Consider the following 22,791-nt stretch of genomic DNA (forward strand, 5'->3'; position numbering starts at 1 on the left):
CGAAAAAAACAAACACTAAATTACAGAAAATAATAAAGAAATTTCAAGATTTTTAAACTAATTACACCTAATCTAATCCCCCTAACAAAATAAAAAGCCCCCCCCCCAAATAAAAAAGCCCTACCCTACACTAAATTACAAATAGCCCTTAAAAGGGCCTTTTTTCGGGGCATTGCCCCAAAGTAATCAGCTCTTTTACCTGTAAAAATAATTACAAATCCACCCCAACATTAAAACCCACCACCCACACAACCAACCCTACTCTAAAACCCACCCAATCCCCCCTTAAAAAAACCTAACACTAACCCCCTGAAGATCACCTTACCGGGAGACATCTTCACCCAACCGGGCCGAATTCCTCCACGAAGCCGGGAGAAGTTTTCATCCAACCGGGCAGAAGTGGTTCTCCAGATGGGCAGAAGTCTTCATCCAGACGGCATCTTCTATCTTCATCCATCCGGTGCGGAGCGGGTCCATCTTCAAGACATCCAACGCGGAGCATCCTCTTCTTTCCACGGCCGACGACTGAATGAAGGTTCCTTTAAATGACGTCATCCAAGATGGCATCCCTTAAATTCCGATTGGCTGATAGAATTTTATCAGCCAATCGGAATTAAGGTAGAAAAAATCCTATTGGCTGATGCAATCATCCAATAGGATTGAACTTCAATCCTATTGGCTGATCAAATCAGCCAATAGGATTGAGCTGGCATTCTATTGGCTGTTTCAATCAGCCAATAGAATGCCAGTTCAATCCTATAGGCTGATTGCATCAGCCAATAGGATTTTTTCTACCTTAATTCCAATTGGCTGATAGAATTCGATCAGCCAATCGGAATTGAAGGTGCACCATCTTGGATGACGTCATTTATAGGAACCTTCATTTAGTCGTCGGCTGTGGAAAGAAGAGGATGCTCCGCGTTGGATGTCTTGAAGATATACCCGCTCCACGCCGGATAGATGAAGAAAGAAGATGCAGTCTGGATGAAGACTTCTGCCCGTCTGGAGGACCACTTCTTCCCGGTTGGATGAAGACTTCTGCCTTTCTGGAGGACCACTTCTGCCCGGTTGGGTGAAGACGTCTCCCGGTAAGGTGATCTTCAGGGGGTTAGTGTTAGTTTTTTTTTAAGGGGGTATTGCGTGGGTTTTAGAGTAGGGTTCGTTGTGTGGGTGGTGGGTTTTAATGTTGGTGGAATTGTAATTTTTTTTCAGGTTAAAGAGCTGATTACTTTGGGGCAATGCCCTGCAAAAGGCCCTTTTAAGGGCTATTTGTAATTTAGTGTATGGTAGGGTTTTTTTTTATTTTGGGGGGGCTTTTTTATTTTGTTAGGGGGATTAGATTAGGTGTAATTAGTTTAAAAATCTTGTAATTTGTTTATTATTTTCTGTAATTTAGTGTTTGTTTGTTTTTGTACTTTAGATAATTTTATTTAATTGTAATTAATTGTATTTCATTTAATTTAGGTAATTAATTTAATTGTAGTGTAGTGTTAGGTGTAATTGTAACTTAGGTTAGGTTTTATTTTACAGGTATATTTGTCTTTATTTTAACTAGGTAGTTATTAAATAGTTAACTATTTAATAACTATTGTACCTAGTTAAAATAAATACAAACTTGCCTGTAAAATAGAAATAAACCCTAAGCTAGCTACAATGTAACTATTAGTTATATTATAGCTAGCTTAGGGTTTATTTTATAGGTAAGTATTTAGTTTTAAATAGGAATAATTTAGTTAATGATAGTAATTTTATTTAGATTTATTTAAAATATATTTAAGTTAGGGGGTGTTAGGGTTAGGGTTAGACTTAGGTTTAGGGGTTAATATGTTTATTATAGTGGCGGCGACGTTGGAGGCGGCAGATTAGGGGTTAATTTATTATTATTATTATTATTCTTTATTTATAAAGCGCCGACAGATTCCGCAGCGCTGTTCATAGGTAACAAAGATAAAAGGACAGTACAATATGAGAGACCAGACAAAATTTAACAAACAAATACAGGAGGAATTGGGAGCCCTGTTCCCGTGGGAACTTACAATCTAAATGGGTAGGAGGGTGAGAAACAGGAGGTGGGGACTGCAAAGGTGGGAATGATGTTAGTGTGAAGTTAGATGAGGGCAACTATTAGGCAAGTGGAATTCATTAGCTACTGATTTGGTTATAGGCTTCCCTGAACAAGAAGGTCTTTAGGGAGCGTTTAAAGGAGGAGAGGTTGGGGGAAAGTCTGACAGCACGAGGAAGTTCGTTCCAGAGGGTTGGTGCCGCACGAGAGAAGTCCTGTAGTCTAGCATGAGAGGAGGTGATGGTAGAAGAGGCAAGGAGTAGATCGTTGTTGGATCTTAGGGGACGGGCTGGAGTATATTTGTTGATGAGTGAGGACAGGTATGGGGGGGCTGCATTGGTAAGGGCTTTGTAGGTCAAAGTGAGAATTTTGAATTTAATTCTGCTGTGAATTGGGAGCCAGTGAAGGGACTCACAGAGGGGTGCGGCAGATACAGAGCGTCGGGAGAGGTGGATTAGCCTAGCAGAGGCATTTAGGATGGATTGAAGGGGGGAGAGGCGGGAGAGAGGAAGGCCAGTTAGTAGGTTGTTACAGTAGTCAAGCCGGGAAATTACTAGGGAATGGATTAGCTGTTTAGTAGTTTCAGCACCCAGAAAAGGACGAATTTTGGAGATATTGCGTAGGTGGTTGCGACAAGATGAAGAGAGCGATTGGATGTGGGGTATGAAGGACAGATTGGAGTCGAGTGTAACTCCAAGGCAGCGGACTTGGGGTGATGGGGAGATAGTGGTTTCACTGACAGTGATAGTAAAGTTAGAAACTGGAGTAGAATTAGTTGGGGGGATTAGAAGAAGCTCAGTCTTGGACATGTTGATTTTTAATAAGTGTAGTTAGGTTGCGGCGACATTGGGGGTGGCAGATTAGGGGTTAATAAATATAATGTAGGTGTCAGCGATGTTGGGGGCAGCAGATTAGGGGTTCATAAGTATAATGTAGGTGGCGGCGGTGTCTGGAGCGGCAGATTAGGGGTTAATAATATAATGTAGGTGTCGGCAATGTCTGGGGCAGCAGATTAGGGGTTAATAAGTGTAAGATTAGGGGTGTTTAGACTCAGGGCTCATGTTAGGGTGTTAGGTGTAGACATAAATTTTCTTTCCCCATAGGAATTGATGGGGCTGTGTTAGGAGCTTTATGCTGCTTTTTTGCAGGTTTTCTTCAGCTGGCTCTCCCCCATTGATTCCTATGGGGAAATTGTGCACGAGCATGTTTTACCAGCTCACCGCTAACGTAAGCAGCGCTGGTATTGAGGTGAGATGTGGAGCAAAATTTTGCTCTTTGCTCACTATTTTGCGGTTAACGCCGGGTTTCTAAAAACCCATAATACCAGCGCTGTCTGTAAGTGAGTGGTGAGCTTAAACTGCTCGTAGCACCGCATAGCCTCTAACGCAAAACTCGTAATCTAGGCGTAAGTTTAAAATAACAATTAAACTATAATAACTATTAAACTAAAATTAAACTAACTACCAATTAAATAAAACTAAAATACACATTAAAAAATCGTAACACTACTCTAAAAATTACAAAAAAATTAACTAATTACAAAAAATAAAAAAGACTAAATTACAAAAAATAACAAACAAAATTATCAAAAATAAAAAAGAATTACACCTAATCTAATAGCCCTATAAAAATAAAAAAGCCCACCCAAAATAAAAAACCCTAGCCTACAAAAAACTACCAATAGCCCTTAAAAGGGCCCTTGTAGGGCACTGCCCTAATTTAAACAGCTCTTTTACCTGTAAAAAAAAATACAAAGACCCCCCCAACAGTAAAACCCACCACCCAACCAACCCCCCAAAATAAAAAAAACCTAACTAACAAAAACGTAAGCTACCCATTGCCCTGAAAAGGGCATTTGTATGGGCATTGTCCTTAAAAGGGCATTTAGCTCTTTTGCATTGCCTTGAAAAGGGCATTTAGCTCTTTTACGAAAAGCCCAAACCCTAAACTAAAAAAAGAACCCACCCAAAAAACCTTACAAAATCCTAACACTAACCCCCAAAGATCCACTTACAGTTGCTGAAGTCCCGCTTGAAGGATCTTCACCCGGCGGCTCAATCTTCATCAAGGCGACTCCATCTTCATTCAGGCGGCTCCATCTTCGTGTAGGCGGCATCTTCTATCTTCATCCCAGCGGCGCAGAGCAGGTCCATCCTGAAGACATCTGGCACAGATCATCCTCTTCATACGGTCTCCGCCGTATACTGAATCATCAAATCAGCCAATAGGAATGCAAGGGATGCCATTTTGAATTGCGTACCTTGCACTGAAGTTTCAGTATATGGCGGCAATTGTATGTCTTCAGGATGGACCTACTCCGCGCTGCCGGGATGAAGATAGAAGACGTCGCCGGGATGAAGATAGAAGATGCCGCCTGGATGAAGATGGAGCTGACTGCCGCCTGGATGAAGATGGAGCCGCCGGCATGAAGATCCTTCAAGCAGGACTTCAGCAACTTTAAGTGGATCTTTGGGGGTTAGTGTTAGGATTTTTTTAAGGTTTTTTGGGTGTTTTTTTTTTTAGGGTTTGGGCTTTTCGTGAAAGAGCTAAATGCCCTTTTCAGGGCAATGCCCTTTTCAAGGCAATGCTTAGGTTTTTTTAGATAGTGTTTTTTTGAGGGATTGTAATGTCAGTGGGTCTTTGTAATTTTTTATCAGGTAAAAGAGCTGTTTAACTTAGGACAATGCCCTACAAAAGGCCCCTTTAAGGGCTATTAGTAGTTTATTCTAGATTAGGTTTTTTATTTTGGGGTGTTTTTTTTTTTAAAATGGGTATTAGAATAGGAATAATTTTTATTATTTTTGATAATTCGTTTTTTATTATGTGCAATGTTTTTATTTCATTTTGGGGTTGGTTTTTATTTTTAGATTAGGGGTTGGGCATTTCATTAAAGAGCTGAACGCCCTTTTAAGCCAGGAAAAAGAGCTGAATACCCTTTTAAGGGCAATGCCCAATCAAATGCCCTTTTCAGGGCAATGGGTAGATTTGGTTTTACTTTATTTTTATTTTGTGGGTTTTTGGGGTGGGGGTTTGTATACTGTTAGGGGGTGTTTGTTCTGTTTTGTAGCAAAAGAGCTATTAACTTTAGGGCAATGCCCTACAAAAGGCCCTTTAAGGGTCCACAAAAGGCCATTTTAAGGGCCCTTGGTAGTTTATTATAGATTAGGCTTTTATAATAGGAATAATTTTATTGTTTTGGATAATTGTGTTTGTTATTTTTTGTAATGGTAGGTTTTTTTATTTTTTTGTAATTTTAGTGTTTTTTATTTTTTGTAATGTTAGGTTTTAGTGTAAGGCAGGTTAGGTTTTATTTCACAGGTAAGTTTGTATTTATTTTAACTAGGTAGTTAGTAAATAGTTAATAACTATTTACTAACTAGTCTACCTAGTTAAAATAATTACAAACTTACCTGCGAAATAAAAATAAAACCTAAGCTAGCTACAATGTAACTATTAGTTATATTGTAGCTAGCTTAGGTTTTATTTCCCAGATAAGTATGTATTTAGTTTTAAATAGGTATTATTTAGTTAATAATTGTAACTTTAATTTTTCTCTATTTTAATTATGTTAAAGTTAGGGGGTGTTAGGGTTAGGGTTAAGTTAGGGTTAGGTTTATGGGTTAATAGTTTAATTTAGGTTGTTGCGATGTGGGGGGCTTGTGGTTTAGGGGTTAATAGGTTTATTTAGTGGTAGTGATGTGGGAGGCCAGAGGTTTAGGCGTTAATAACTTTATTTAGTGGTGGCGATGTCGGGGTGCAGGGGAATATGGGTTAATATCTTTAGTATAATTGCGGCGATATTGGGAGCGGCAGATTAGGGGTTAATAGCTTTATTTAGGTAGCGGTGATATCAGGAGCGGCAGATTAGGGGTTAATAACATTAAGTAGGTGTCGGCGATGTCGGAGGCAGCAGATTAGGGGTGTTTAGACGTGGAGTTTATGTTAGGGTGTTAGGTTTAAACTTATCTTTTTTTTTCCCCATAGACATCAATGGGGCTGCGTTACGGAGCTTTTCATTCAGCGATCGCAGGTGTTAATTTTTTTTCTGACACCTTCTCCCCATTGATGTCTATGGGGAAAGCCTGCACAAGCACGTCAAAACAGCGCTTGTATTTTGTGTGGTATGGAGCTCAACGCAACCATATCGCAGGCACAAGCCGGCTGTTTCAAAACTTGTAATGGTTGCGCTATAGGGGGTGAAATAACACAACTTTTGTTGCATTTGTTAAATTCCCTATCGCGTGCATGAGTTAAAATAAGGGAACAGCTTTAAATTGACACTAAAACGCTAAATACTTGTCATGCACCTCCCCCTAATCCTCCGTGCTGCCATTATGGAACCTAAGCTACACTGCTACACATACTGCACATGTGCAAACAAGTCAGCATTGAAAAGAAGTGAAAGATCAATTTCAACATGGCTGCACCCATAACCAAGGAGAGAGGCAGGGAATTACCTCAATACTAAAATATATTTAGGGCTAGATTAGATTACAAGTGGAGTGCTAATTTATCACGAGCCTGTAAATTGAAAAGTGTGCATGTTTATGGACATACAATAAAAAAACAGCTATTACAAGTAGCTGGTTATTGCTACCAAAAGCTTGTGGTAGCAATTAGAGCTCTGAAAATTAACCAGAGGTCAAAGTAAAGTGTGTAGTGCCTTTATTAAAATAAAAACATATTAGCATTTTTTCACCCAAAAAAATAACTGCATAAAGCAGTTTTTAGGGGTTAAAGTGTGTAGGTCTGGGGTGTTAAAAAAAAAACGGCACTGAAAAGTGTCTTTACATTGCAGTCTATGGGGACTTTGTTAAAACTGCAAATATATATACGTATATGCTTAAATACATATATATGTATGCGTTAATAGGCGTATTTTTAATTTGCTGCCCATCTCTGTGCGACTTACCCCCTTCACTGTGCTAGGTTCTCTGCCGTGTCTCACGGCATCAGAACGAGGCTCATAGCTTCCCTGCAATGCAAACACAAAGTTGCGTTAGCATTGTGCCTCACCTTTATTACCAGCGCACAATTGCGTGCGCTGGTATTACGAGTGGAGCGCAAATATCAGACTCGCGAAAGTGCAATTTTGTGTTCCACTCGTTATCTGGCCAATAGTGTTTAATGTCCCTTTAAAGAGAGCTGCTTATACATGGGAAAAAAACAATATCATGGTGAGCAGTAAGCATTCTTCTGTAGTTGTACCCAGCAGTTTAATGTCCCTTTAAGGCTATTTTTTCTTCCTGTAATAAGCCATTACCATATGCTCATTTAAATAAAGTCTAATAACATCTGGGATCTCTATAAAGCATTAAAAAATCTGATCAATACAACTTTTTTCTCCAGATAGTATGATTTAATGTAATATAATTTGATTTAATTATGTATATATCTATTTTAGCTTTAAAATGGTATATGGGTACTGCAGTGCTTTTGTACAATATGAATTCTTTTGTGAGGGCTACTCAGACACCTGTTTTGCTAAGAAACTTATTTATGTTACTTATTGACATTATAACAGAGTTTCTGACACAGAGCACAGTATTTTTTGATCATGCTACTTATCCACATATAGCCATTGATTACATTTCATGATTTAACGTTTTGATGTTATTTCTCCTTTTTGATGTTTTAGTTTTGTTTTACCTCCTTTCCCACTGTTTATTATTCTTTTATATTTGTATCTTTTAATTTCTGTATCTCTTAGACAAGATAAAGGAGATAGGTGATCTCATTGAAATCTTTATGTATATTACTAAACCCAGTTTTTTTCTTTAATAAATCAGATAGAGAATGCAATTATAAGCAACATTCTAATTTACTCCTATTATCAATAGTTATTTGTTCTCTTGGTATCTTTATATGAAAAAGCAGGAATGAAAGCTTAGAAGCATGCCCATTTTTGGTTAAGCATCCTGGATAGCTCTTGTTGATTGGTGGCTACATTTAGACATCAATAAGCAATTGTAACCCAGGTTCTATTCCTACTTTTCAAATAAAGATAACAAGATAGCAAATAATAATAATAGGAGTAAATTAGAAAGTTGCTTAAAATTGCATCCTCTATCCTAATCATGAAACAAATTGGGTTTAGTATCCCTTTAAGTTATTTATTAAAGCTGAGGCTGAAAATATTTTTTTTTACAAAAATAGTAACACCAGAACAAGGGGACATGATTACATTTTGGAAAGTGGTATGTTCAGGAGTAATTTGAAGAAACACTTCTTTACATATTGGGAAGGCAATTCATGGAATAGACTTCCAATAGAGATGGTAATGACAAACACTGGAAGGGTATTCAAGAACGCCTAGCATATGCATAGGGAAACCCTAAGAACAAATGTGTTTAACCCATTTACAGGGGTTTATACATTAAAGCATTTTCTTTTTAAATGTGTATGCCCCTTTAAGATAACACTTTATATAGGTAGATAGGTAGGAGTTTCTGGTACTTACCTGCTGTCAAAATCTATTTTTTGTATATATGAATTTTTTTCTTTTTTATTGATTACCTTTTTCTAATTAAATGGGCATTTTAAACTGCGGTGCACAACAGAATTTCATCCTGTTCAGCAGGTGTGCTCAATAGCAGCCAGTGCACTACTGTAAGCTAGATATTGATGGGTGACTGTACTTATATACCTATTGTCATTAGATCACCACATCTGCACAGCTAGCTCCCAGTAGTGCATTGCTGTTCCTTCAAGTATGGATACAAAGATAATAAAGCAAATATGATAATAGTAGAAAATTGTTTAAAATTGTATGCTCTTTCTGAATCATTATAAAAAATAACATTTTGGGTTCTATGTCCCTTCAATATTTAGATAAGATATATGACATTATGGTCCAGATTACAAGTAGAGCATTATTTAACGCTCCCGCTCAAGCGTTCACTGCGCTAGAAGTAAGCTTTTTGTACACGTCAGTTTGCGCTTGTATTACAAGTTGAAAGCAAACTATTTTTGCTAACAAGACAAGCCTAAAAAGCCGAACTTAGAATATTGCACATGCAATAACGAATTCTCCCATAGAAGCCAAGGAGTAAAAAAAGTGTATGTATTTATGTGTTTATATGTGTATATATGTCTGTAAATACATAAATACACATATAAATACAAAAATACATATGTGTGTGTATGTATATATATATATATATATATATATATATGTTTGTATATGCATACATATGTATTTATGTGTTTATATGTGTATATATGTCTGTAAATACATAAATACACATATAAATACAAAAATACATATGTAAACACACATATATATATACAGTATATTTAGAGATGTATATGTATCTCTATGTTAAAGCCCTTTGTCTGCCTTTTTTTTCTAACACTTAAGACGTCATATTTATGAGCACTTATAACTTTTTTGTGCAATATTTTTTATACATAATTTTCTTAGAAAGTGATGCTATGAGTGTAACTGTACTTTGCAATGTATGTTTCATGTGATTTGTGACACTTTTTTGCTTTGCAAACAGTTAACCAGAGCTCTGAGGTTGCTCTAATCCACTGGTTTTCAAACCTGTCCCCAGACCTCCCTTACAGGCCACATTTTGAGGATATCTGAACTGAAGCACAGGTGAAACAATCAGCTAATTAGTAAACATGGTTATTTTACCTGCTCTCATCCAAGGTAATCCTGAAAACCTGGACTGTTGGGGAGGCCTGAGGAAAGGTTTGAAAACCAGTGCTCTAACCCGACGAGCATTAACTTCTATTGGGGCTTATGCAATCACGTTCAACTTGTAATACGAGTGAAAAACCCTGACGCGCAAAACAGCTGCAATAAACACCTTTTCACTTGCGTGTAACTGTTAGCGCTCCACTTGTAATCTAGCTATATATGACATGTCCCCTATGCTTAGTAGCACAAAATAAACATGCATAGTACAGATTAATAAACAGAAGTTTTAGGTGCAAGAGTAAGGTATGGGTGCATATTTTGGCACACTTTTAACCTTTTAATGCCGTTATGCCGTTCTATTCCGTCATAATTACACTGAGCTTTAAAGCCGTTATGACGGAATAGAATGTCATAGCTAACTACTGTCCTGAAGCCTTCTGTGCTTTCAGGATTTGATCGCAGTCTGGAGGGCGTTCCTAGGGTTGTAGGGACGCCCCTCAGACACGATCCAATAATTGAAATCTCGCGACCGACCGCGCCATAGCACTATGTGCAGAATTATATAACATATTTTTTTATGGTTTACTGTCCCTTTAAATATAACATTTGAATATAAAATGAAACAGAGTGATTGAATAGTAACATTTGAATTTTAGGTTCTCAGACACTTTACTGTATGTATTTGGGAAATAATATTCACATTTTATATTTAAATATCTGAAAGTTACCTTTGATACTCAATTGTTAACGTTAGTTCAAAAGAGACATTTGAATTGCAGAATAAATGTCAAGGATAACATCAATTATGCTGTTTGAATGTTAAAATTCTGATACTGGCCAGTCTTTTTTCACTTTCTTAAGTCTTCTTAAGATTTGTATTAAATAAAAGACAAAGTTTCATTATTCATGCAAGAATCATACATATATAGCTAGAACATAAAGGTTTAGAAATGTATATTTATATCTTCTTATTTTTATTTAATATTGAATATCTGATTTCTGGAACGTTGCTACAACACATTTAATGCAAATCTCAAACACAAGTGTCATATTTACATTACTAGTGTTGTGTTATTTACCACATTTAAAGGGACATTGTACATTATATTTTTCTTTGTATAAATGTGTTGTAGATGATCCATTTATATAGCCCATCTGGAAGTGTTTTTATAAAAAATATATAGTTTTGCTTATTTTTTTAAGAACATTGTGCTGATTTTCAGACTCCTAACCAAGCCCCACAGTGTCAGATGTATACACACATTTACAGACTCATGCAGACTCCTGTTTATGTTATCTGCCTTTTCATATGCAGGGAATTAGGGAGGTGGGGAGTGTCTGCTATTTTTGTTTACCCAGCCCTTTTCAGTGAATGTCCCAGAATACCTCATCAACAGTGATAAACTGGAAACTTCTAAGTAAGATTTTAAAAGGTTTTTATAATGGATTTTTTTAGATCACTATCAGTGCATATTCTTCTTTATGGTAGTGTCTATTACATGCATTTATATGACAATTGATTCCTTTAAGCTTAGTGCTTTCATGCAATTAAAGCTAAAGGCCACCTGCTGGCTACACGTTTGTATAATACAAGCTGAAACAAAGAACAAGGTTTCATCATGTGACCACTCATATTTTGTTTGAATGATAAAGTAAAAAAAAAAGTCACTCTTTTTCTCTTCAAGGGAATTTAATTTTCCAGTTTTCAGCTGATAAATGCTTTCCATTATTAACAACACTTGTGTGTGCAACTCCTTCTGTAAGTGCCTTTTTAGCCTACAGTTATATCATACACTGATCTATCATTAGCTTTTTCATTCTTGTTTGACATACCTGAGACAGACAGGAAATCATCTACTGATGTGATGTCATCAACAGCTTCTGTAAGAACTCGCACTTGCTTCTCCCATTGATCTTTAAATACATCCATGTTATCTTGAGCAACTTTGCTTTGAGGTCTGGCGGCTAATGTCAGGGCAGCATTGATAACCTAGCATTTAAGAATCAATTATTAAATAAAGTGACAAAAAGACATCATCTAAAACATTTTGATTATACATTTCAGAACATGTCCTCAGCTCTGTGTAATCAAAGGTGGCTAGAAAAATTATTCATGCATTTAGCTTGCTGTAACCAGAGAGTAAAGAATGAACCAAGTTGGCTGATGTTTGCATTTAGATTATTTTCTATTTGAAAAAAAAAAGAGAGAGAAAGATTTAGAGACTATTTTAGACAAAGCTTCTTTGAAAATACTAACGCCGAGATTACGAGTTTGGCTTTAACAGGGGTGCGTTGCTAACGAAGCTTTTTTTTCTAACGCTACCTTAAGCCAACACTGGTATTACAGGTTTTTTTAAACCTGGCGTTAGCCGCAAAAAGGTGAGCGTAGAGCAAAATTTAGCTCCACATCTCACTGTAATACCAGCGTTGCTTACGGTAGGGGTAAGCTGGCTAAACGTGCTCGTGCATGATTTCCCCATAGGAAACAATGGGGCTGAGCTGGCTGGAAAAAAACCTAACACCTGCAAAAAAAGCAGCGTCCAGCTTCTAACGCAGCTCCATTGTTTCCTATGGGAAAATAAAAAATATGTCTACACCTAACACCCTAACATGAACCCCGAGTCTAAACACCCCTAATCTTACACTTATTAACCCCTCATCTGCTGCCCCTACATCGTCACCACCTGCATAATATTATTAACCCCTAATCTGCTGCTCCGGACACCGCCGCCACCTACATTATCCCTATGAACCCCTAATATACTGCACTCAACATCGCCGCCACCTACATTATATTTATTAACCTCTAATCTGCCCCCCCAACGTCATCGACACCTACCTACATTTATTAACCCCTAATCTTCCGACCCCAACGTCGCCGCTACTATAATACATTTATTAACCCCTAAACCTAAGTCTAACCCTAAATCTAACCACCCCCCTAACTTAAATATAATTTAAATTAAACGAAATTAATGTAACATAATTAAATAAATTAATCCTATTTAAAACTAAATACTTACCTATAAAATAAACCCTAAACTAGCTACAATATAACTAATAGTTACATTGTAGCTAGTTTAGGATTTATATTTATTTTACAGGCAACTTTGTATTTATTTTAACTAGGTACAATAGTTATTAAATAGTTATTAACTATTTAATAACTACCTAGTTAAAATAAAGACAAATTAACCTGTAAAATAAATCTTAACCTAAGTTACAATTACACCTAACACTACACTATCATTAAATAAATTAACTAAACTACCTACAATTAAATACAATTAAATTCAATAAACTAAATTACGGAGAAAAAAAAACACACTAAATTACAGAAAATAAAAAAAGAATTACAAGAATTTTAAACTAATTACACCTAATCTAATCCCCCTAATAAAATAAAAAAGCCTCCCAAAATAATAAAATTTCCCTACCCTATACTAAATTACAAATAGCTGTTCCAATAAGCCAATAGAATGCGACCTCAATCCTATTGGCTGATCCAATCAGCCAATAGGATTTTTCCTAACTTAATTCCGATTGGCGGAATTCAAGGGATGCCATCTTGGATGACGTCATTTAAAGGAACCTTCATTCTTTGTTAGGACGTCATTTGAAGAGGATGGCTCCGCGTCGGCTGGATAGAAGATGGCTCCGATCCGCTACGGAAGGATGAAGATAGAAGATGCCGCTTGGATGAAGCCTTCTGCCGTCTTGAGGACCTCTTCTGCCCCGATCGGATGAAGACTTCGGACCCTCTGGAGGACCACTTCTGCCCGGCTGGGTGAAGACGGCTCAAAGTAGGGAGATCTTCAGGGGGTTAGAGTTAGGTTTTTTTAAGGGGGGATTGGGTGGGTTTTAGAGTAGGGGTGTGTGGGTGGTGGGTTTTAATGTTGGGGGGTATTGTATTTTTCTTTTACAGGTAAAAGAGCTGATTACTTTGGGGCAATGCCCCGCAAAAGGCCCTTTTAAGGGCTATTTCTAATTTAGTATAGGGTAGGAAGATGTTATTATTTTGGGGGGCTTTTTTATTTTATTAGGGGGATTAGATTAGGTGTAATTAGTTTAAAATTCTTGTAATTCTTTTTTTATTTTCTGTAATTTAGTGGGTTTTTTTTTCGTAATTAAGTTTATTGAATTTAATTTGATTTAATTGTAGGTAGTTTAGTTAATTTATTTAATGATAGTGTAGTGTTAGGTGTAATTGTAACTTAGGTTAGTATTTATTTTACAGGTAAATTTGTCTTTATTTTAACTAGGTAGTTATTAAATAGTTAATAACTATTTAATAACTATTGTACCTAGTTAAAATAAATGCAAAGTTGCCTGTAAAATAAATATAAATCCTAAGCTAGATAGATATACTAAATTACAAATAGCCCTTAAAAGGGCCTTTTGCGGGGCATTGCCCCAAAGTAATCAGCTCTTTTACCTGTAAAAGAAAAATACAATAACCCCCCAACATTAAAACCCACCACCCACACACCCCTACTCTAAAACCCACCCAATCCCCCCTTAAAAAAACCTAACTCTAACCCCCTGAAGATCTCCCTACCTTGAGCTATCTTCACCCAGCCGGGCAGAAGTGGTCCTCCAGAGGGTCCGAAAGTCTTCATCCGATCGGGGCAGAAGAGGTCCTCCAGACGGCAGAAGGCTTAATCCAAGCGGCATCTTCTATCTTCATCCTTCTGTAGCGGAGCGGAGCCATCTTCTATCCAGCCGACGCGGAGCCATCCTCTTCAAACAACGTCCTAACAAAGAATGAAGGTTCCTTTAAATGACGTCATTCAAGATGGCGTCCCTTGAATTCTGATTGGCTGATATGATTCTATCAGCCAATCGGAATTAAGGTAGGAAAAATCCTATTGGCTGATTGGATCAGCCAATAGGATTGAGGTCGCATTCTATTGGCTGACTGGAACAGCTATTTGTAATTTAGTATAGGGTAGGGAAATTTTATTATTTTGGGGGGCTTTTTTATTTTATTAGGGGGATTAGATTAGGTGTAATTAGTTTAAAATTCATGTAATTCTTTTTTTATTTTCTGTAATTTAGTGTTTGTTTTTTTTCGTAATTAAGTTTATTGAATTTAATTGTATTTAATTGTAGGTAGTTTAGTTAATTTATTTAATGATAGTGTAGTGTTAGGTGTAATTGTAACTTAGGTTAGTATTTATTTTACAGGTAAATTTGTCTTTATTTTAACTAGTTAGTTATTAAATAGTTAATATCTATTTAATAACTATTGTACCTAGTTAAAATAAATACAAAGTTGCCTGTAAAATAAATATAAATCCTAAGCTAGCTACAATGTAACTATTAGTTATATTGTAGCTAGCTTAGGGTTTATTTTATCGGTAAGTATTTAGTTTTAAATAGGAATAATTTAATCAATTATGTTAAATGTATTTCGTTTAATTTAAATTATATTTAAGTTAGGGGGGGTTAGGGTTAGGTTTAGGCTTAGGTTTAGGGGTTAATAACTTTAATATAGTAGCGACGACGTTGGGGGTGGCAGATTAGGGGTTAATACATGTAGGTAGGTGTCGGCGATGTTAGGGACGGCAGATTAGGGGTTAATAAAATTTAACTAGTGTTTGCGAGGCGGGAGTGCAGCGGTTTAGGGGTTAATATATTTATTAAAGTGGCGGGGATGTCCGGTCGGCAGATTAGGGGTTAATAATTGTAGGTAGGTGGCGGCGACGTTGGGGGCGGCAGATTAGGGGTTAATAAATATAATGTAGGTGTCGGCGATGTTAGGGGCAGCAGATTAGGGGTTTATAGGGATAATGTAGGTGGCTGCGATGTCCGGTCGGCAGAATAGCAATTAAAAATTTTTATTTTACTGTTTGCGATGTGGGGGGGGGGGCTCGGTTTAGGGGTTAATAGGTAGTTTATGGGTGTTAGTGTACATTGTAGCACTTTAGTTAAGAGTTTTATGTTCCAGCGTTAGCCCATAAAACTCTTAACTACTGACTTTTAAATGCGGTCGAAGTCTTGACAGGAGAGTCTACCGCTCACTTCTTCCAAGACTCGTAATACCAGCATTAGGCATATCCCATTAAAAAGATAGGATACGCAATTTACGTAAGGGGATTTGCGGTAGCCTCGAGTCGCGGAAGAAAAGTTGGTGGTGAGCCTGTACCTGTCAGACTTGTAATACCAGTGTTAGGTAAAAAGCAGTGTTGGGACCTCTCAACGCTGCTTCTTATGGCTAACGCAAGACTCGTAATCTAGCAGCAAGGTAGCTTTACTAATGGAATAGAGAGATAGGTGAACATTAGTGAATGGGCTTAGAAACTGTAGAGGATGTTAATATATTGACTCCATGAACTAAACCTGATAGTTATCATGACTGAATTAGAATATTTGGAGGGTTTATCTTTGATATTAAGACTTCCTACCTCAACCCTGCTCGGTTTCTTAGTTAATCTGTCCCATTTCATTTTAAAAAGACCTGGCAATAAATATGGCACCCAGAAGGGGAAGATAAATATTTTGAGGGGGGGGGGGACATTTAAGGGGCAGGATTGTTTATGGTGCAGGTGTTCATAGAAGTGGTTCCTTATATGTTGGAGGGACTTTAGGTACTAGATGGGTACTTTGGTGATAATTTTTGAGGTCTTGTACAGGAAATACTTTGGTAGCCAGGGAGTTAATAAGCTTGGTATGGTGTTATTATTTATGCTGTGTAGCTGGTGGAACAAGGTTTAATGTGGTGAGAGGGTTGTCTTTAGGGGATATTGGGAATAAAGATTTTTTTCACTAAAATACTAACAAAAAACAACATGTAAAATCTCTGTGCTCATATAAACTTGCAATTTTCCAACACACAATTGTATTCATGTTCATAAAAAAATAAATGCATACATATATTCATAAAATAAAGAATTGGGGGCGAAAAAAACAAAAACAAGAATATGCATAGTGCCTTATATGTGTATATCCTGGTAGGCATGTGCACCATTTGAAAAAAAAACAACAAAAAACAGGACTATGCATAGTGCCTTATATGTGTATATCCTGGTAGGCATGTGCACCATTTGAAATCAATGTAATCCTCTCGAGCCACATGACAAGTCTCACTGGTGGTTCATCCCAGTTATTGTTAGAGTAACAACTATGTAATCAAATATGTCACAAGACTCAGATCTGGAATTCAGATCCTTTTTACATGCCATTTGTTTGCCATATCAGGACAAAAAGAGAGGTAAATATGGGCAAAATGGGATTTTAAATTACAAAATCAAGGATGGCAACAGAAACTGATGGCCACCGTCATTTGTACCACCTGCCTACCTTGGTATATAGATTTATGGCAACCTTTGTTTACAACTTCAAGTGTTTAAAGTCTAGAATCTGCCATTTAAGACAACAGCAACATTTTTGCAGGTCTATTGAAACCGATAATACGTTGTATAGTGGTAACATTAGTATAATATATTGAATTTATTTTTTTAAGCAATGTAGTAATATGAATATGATCTACCCACAATGAAGCAAAATTGCATATTAAATGTATGTATAAATTGAATGGACAAAAGGCTTATTGGATGATGAAAAGTAAGGAACATTCATGCCATGTTCTATTTGTTTACATAATTTGCAAACATTTGTAAAGATTAAAAAATTGTTCCACATTAGCAAAGGGTATAAAAAAAAAGTAGCAATTGCTGTAATGAATTACCGTACTTGGGCATAATTTGTAATAAACTAGTGAGCTATGAAGTGAAAATGAAATATCATTATCATGGCTAATACAAATATATTGATTTAAAACTCACACCACACTGTAATGATAGATCCTATTATGAAGATGAATCTTACCATCACAGTAATATTTGTAGGTCCAATATACAAGACTGAGAAATCATTTATTTTACATTTATTCATTATATTGATATTTATCTTAGCTAACCTACAGTTTTTTAAATAAACAAGTTTTTTTTTTTTTTTTTTTATATCCGGTATTTAAATTTCAATCATGTGAAGTAGTGAAGTGAAAACATATTTCTAAATAAATTCACATTAATTTGAATTAAAGGGACAGTATACTATAAAATTGTTTTTTCCTTAATGTGTTTCCAATTACTTTTTTTACCAGCTGCAGAGTATAAAATGTATAAGATTTGCTTTTTTAAGGCTTATTTGTGTATATGAATTAGCTGATTTTGTGTTTTGAAGCCACAACCTTATAAAATGGGTTGAGCTTGTAGGTATAATCAGATCTCATTACGTTATCACATTGTGTATATATACCTGCTTCTTTATCTTATATCTGTCCATAAACCAATCACCAATACTTGGCGAGAACAAAGGAAAATTAACATTTTATTATCTTATCTCTTCTATAACCCACTGGGAGTGTAATTTCTTCCACTGGCTGTGTTGATACAGCTTGGCCTCGTGGCCAAAAACTTTCAGGATGGGTGGGGATACCACAGGCTAAATAAACTAATTCAAATGCCAATATAAGGTTAATGGAAATACTTGTAAACAATTTAATACACTCCAGCAGGAAAAGTGGATAATTGGGAACAAATTAAAGGGTAGAACATGTTTGAGTAAACTGCCCCTTTAAGTGAAATGGAATGTACTACATATATTAAAGGGCCATGATACCCAAATGTGGAAACACTTGAAAGTGATGCAGCATAGGTGTAAAAAGCTGACTAGAAAATATCACCTGGACATCTCTATGTAAAAAAGAAAGATATTTTACCTCAAAATGTTTAAAGTATTAACACCCCATTGTAAAGGACTTTAAGCAGCAAATTAGTATGCCTGCACTGGGACAGGCAAGGGAGTGAGCCTTGTGCACACTCATGTTATTTCCCTATTCAGTTTAAGGAAGTTTACTATGAAATCTCGTGAGAGTTAAGTCAAATTTCATGAGATCACACTAAAAGAGTTCATGACCTCAGCACTGATTGGCTGCAGTTCATTTCTTCATTTATTTATTTTTTAACCTGCAACTGTACAGCAGCTGAAGCATAACTTTTTACACAGAACTTACTCTGCTGAGCTGAGGAGATTGTGAGGTAAAATATCTTCATTTTTTACATAGAGATGCTCAGGAATATTTTCCTGTCAGCTGCTTACAGTTATACTGCAACAGTTTCAAGTGATTTAGCATATGAGTATTATACCCCTTTAAGTCATTACTCCTTGCTCATTTTGGTCTTTTGCAATATATTTGTTGCACTTAGTAATTTCTAATGCATGAAATCTAATTGACACTCTTTGTTCTACTGATATAAGCATTAAGAGGATGCACATTTCTTAAAAAGTGAGTAAAGTACAAAATGAGAAAATAACCGCAAACAGTACTTACCCAAACTTTGAGTGCAGTTTAACCTATACTTGAATATATAAACCAGAATATCATAGTGTGGGAGTTAACAATGGGGGTCAGTAAGAGAGATTTGTGATTGGTGGTCACATTGGTGGGTTAGAGTTTAAAGGGGGCTGCGAAGAGTGAGGTTACAGTTAAGGCTAATTGCCTTAGAAAGGGACTAGGTCAACCATTATAGAGTATTGAGATGGGGAGCTCACAGTTATGCTTAAATGAGGAGGAAGGGGAGGAATTTGTTAAGTCATTAAATTATATTGCAGGGAGTTGTCATGAATATGTTTAATTGCAATGGATGAGTGAGTGAGAACAGTTAGGATCATTTCTAGTGGGGGCATCAGAAAATATGCTGCAGGGGGCTTAATGACAGCCATGTTAAGGTGTGCAGGAACATGAACCAGTGCATTTAGGGTTACCTGCACTAAGAGGGATCAAGGTTTAAGTGCTTTTATGACGTGATCGGATAAGAATGAATATAGTTAAGTGCACTGTGGGGAATAAAGGCAGGGCTTTTAGAGATATGCAAATTGGGGGGAAAGTCTGGTTACAGTTAAAGTTTTCTGGAAGTTTGATTGTGTTTCCTTAGTTAGGAGTACAGTACAGCTAGTCTTAATAGGCTTTCATTATATATATATGTGTGTGTATGTGTATGTATGTGTAAATATATATATATATATATATATATATATACAGTATATATACTGTATATATGTATGTGTATGTATGTGTATACATATTTATATTTATATATATATATATATATATATATATATATATATATATATATATATATATATATACAGGGAGTGCAGAATTATTAGGCAAATGAGTATTTTGACCACATCATCCTCTTTATGCATGTTGTCTTACTCCAAGCTGTATAGGCTCGAAAGCCTACTACCAATTAAGCATATTAGGTGATGTGCATCACTGTAATGAGAAGGGGTGTGGTCTAATGACATCAACACCCTATATCAGGTGTGCATAATTATTAGGCAACTTCCTTTCCTTTGGCAAAATGGGTCAAAAGAAGGACTTGACAGGCTCAGAAAAGTCAAAAATAGTGAGATATCTTGCAGAGGGATGCAGCACTCTTAAAATTGCAAAGCTTCTGAAGCGTGATCATCGAACAATCAAGCGTTTCATTCAAAATAGTCAACAGGGTCGCAAGAAGCGTGTGGAAAAACCAAGGAGCAAAATAACTACCCATGAACTGAGAAAAGTCAAGCGTGCAGCTGCCAAGATGCCACTTGCCACCAGTTTGGCCATATTTCAGAGCTGCAACATCACTGGAGTGCCCAAAAGCACAAGGTGTGCAATACTCAGAGACATGGCCAAGGTAAGAAAGGCTGAAAGACGACCACCACTGAACAAGACACACAAGCTGAAACGTCAAGACTGGGCCAAGAAATATCTGAAGACTGATTTTTCTAAGGTTTTATGGACTGATGAAATGAGAGTGAGTCTTGATGGGCCAGATGGATGGGCCCGTGGCTGGATTGGTAAAGGACAGAGAGCTCCAGTCCGACTCAGACGCCAGCAAGGTGGAGGTGGAGTACTGGTTTGGGCTGGTATCATCAAAGATGAGCTTGTGGGGCCTTTTCGGGTTGAGGATGGAGTCAAGCTCAACTCCCAGTTTCTGGAAGACACCTTCTTCAAGCAGTGGTACAGGAAGAAGTCTGCATCCTTCAAGAAAAACATGATTTTCATGCAGGACAATGCTCCATCACACGCGTCCAAGTACTCCACAGCGTGGCTGGCAAGAAAGGGTATAAAAGAAGAAAATCTAATGGCATAGCCTCCTTGTTCACCTGATCTGAACCCCATTGAGAACCTGTGGTCCATCATCAAATGTGAGATTTACAAGGAGGGAAAACAGTACACCTCTCTGAACAGTGTCTGAGAGGCTGTGGTTGCTGCTGCACGCAATGTTGATGGTGAACATATCAAAACACTGACAGAATCCATGGATGGCAGGCTTTTGAGTGTCCTTGCAAAGAAAGGTGGCTATATTGGTCACTGATTTGTTTTTGTTTTGTTTTTGAATGTCAGAAATTTATATTTGTGAATGTTGAGATGTTATATTGGTTTCACTGGTAAAAATAAATAATTGAAATGGGTATATATCTATTTTTTGTTAAGTTGCCTAATAATTATGCACAGTAATAGTCACCTGCACACACAGATATCCCCCTAAAATAGCTATAACTAAAAACAAACTAAAAACTACTTCCAAAACTATTCAGCTTTGATATTAATGAGTTTTTTGGGTTCATTGAGAACATGGTTGTTGTTTAATAATAAAATTAATCCTCAAAAATAAAACTTGCCTAATAATTCTGCACTCCCTGTATATATATATATATATATATATATAAACATGTTCTAGCAGTCCCATCAAAGTCTTTTAAGTGAGGGATTTAGTGCGGCCACACTATCCGACCTCCAGATATTAGCAAACCCAAGGCTTTAGCTCTGACACTAACATTTTACTTTAAACTTGTAATATGAAAGTAAAAATAAGAGCACTATGGATAGAACTCAAGCAATGTTAGTGCACAATACCCCTAGCATTTTTACTTTCTCCTTAACCTAGGCCTAGATGTGCAAGGATGATACAGTTATATAAAAAAAAAATCTGGTATAGCTTACTTAGGATTCATGGCTCTGTGTTTTAAAAACAATCGCAGGAAAGATGGGATCAACATTATGTTCTTTACTTCATGCTAAATTATTAAATCCTTAAAAAAATAATGTAAGAAAAAAATACAACCCCCCCTCCGAAAAAAAACATTGCATTGACCGGATACTGATTTGACTCTAGAGCAAGATGATTGTAAAGTCAGTAAAGAGAGGATACATCAGCTTCATAAGGATGTTTGTTGAATTATTTGTATTATGGTAATTGCAGGTCACTGTGCATAAAGCATCCATTTGTAGCTGATTATGTCACCTTCAAAATCCCTATGAATAAAGCTGATGATGTTTAGTCACATGTTGTAATGCCCAGACTGCGTCTTGTACCTTTAACTAATGGGAGGTACCTAAACGTATTCAGTAAAAAATGCCTAGCCTTCTCCTAATACTTTGCTTAGTAATTTTTTCTTCCTGCTCCACCTTCTCTGACGTTCAGGAGGATCTCAGTTTGTAGTTCTAACCTAAGAAAACTAACCTAATCTATGTTATCACAGCGCATGTCTACAATCCGGAACCAGCTTTCCTTTCTTGCGGTGATGTCACACGCTCTCTGGTTTCAGCTGTTCAGCTGCAACGGACGCCGCTCCCTAAACTAACAAGTTGCCAGCGTATGCATCCAAATCTCTTTACATTTAACTAGTAAGATTTTCATGTCTTTTATTGCTTCCTCAAATGTCTGTAATTTGGAACCTTATCTACTTAAGTCCAATTGCCTTTTGATGTATCATATTATGATTGCTCATACGTTTAGAGCACAATTTGCACGTAACTACTCTTCCACATAACTTTAAGCATTTAGTTATGTACCTAATTTGCACTTACTTATTGGTCAAACTTCTATCTGTAACTTAACTTCTAACATCTGTTACTTTGTGACCTGTTAATAACATATATGTTAAAACCCTGGTTGCCTTTCATACAAACATTGCTGTGGTATATTCAGAGTTAGTAAACACAAGGGGCAGCTATAGTGTTTGAACAATTGCAGCCACATACTAACCTGCTATTTGTCAGCCTCAATTTAAACAT

General features: G+C 36.6%; 1 protein-coding gene across 1 annotated transcript in view; it reads right to left on the reverse strand.

Moving 5' to 3' along the window:
* The window catches only part of LOC128647573 (catenin alpha-2), an 887,157-nt gene that overhangs the window by 290,916 nt on the left and 573,450 nt on the right, over nt 1-22,791 (reverse strand). Inside the window, exon 5 of the mRNA XM_053700329.1 lies at nt 11,544-11,700. Within this exon, the coding sequence (XP_053556304.1) occupies nt 11,544-11,700 (157 nt within the window). The remainder of the gene's footprint in view (nt 1-11,543; nt 11,701-22,791) is intronic.

This window comes from Bombina bombina, chromosome 2 (genome assembly GCF_027579735.1).
Source record: "Bombina bombina isolate aBomBom1 chromosome 2, aBomBom1.pri, whole genome shotgun sequence".
Lineage (NCBI taxonomy): Eukaryota > Metazoa > Chordata > Amphibia > Anura > Bombinatoridae > Bombina > Bombina bombina.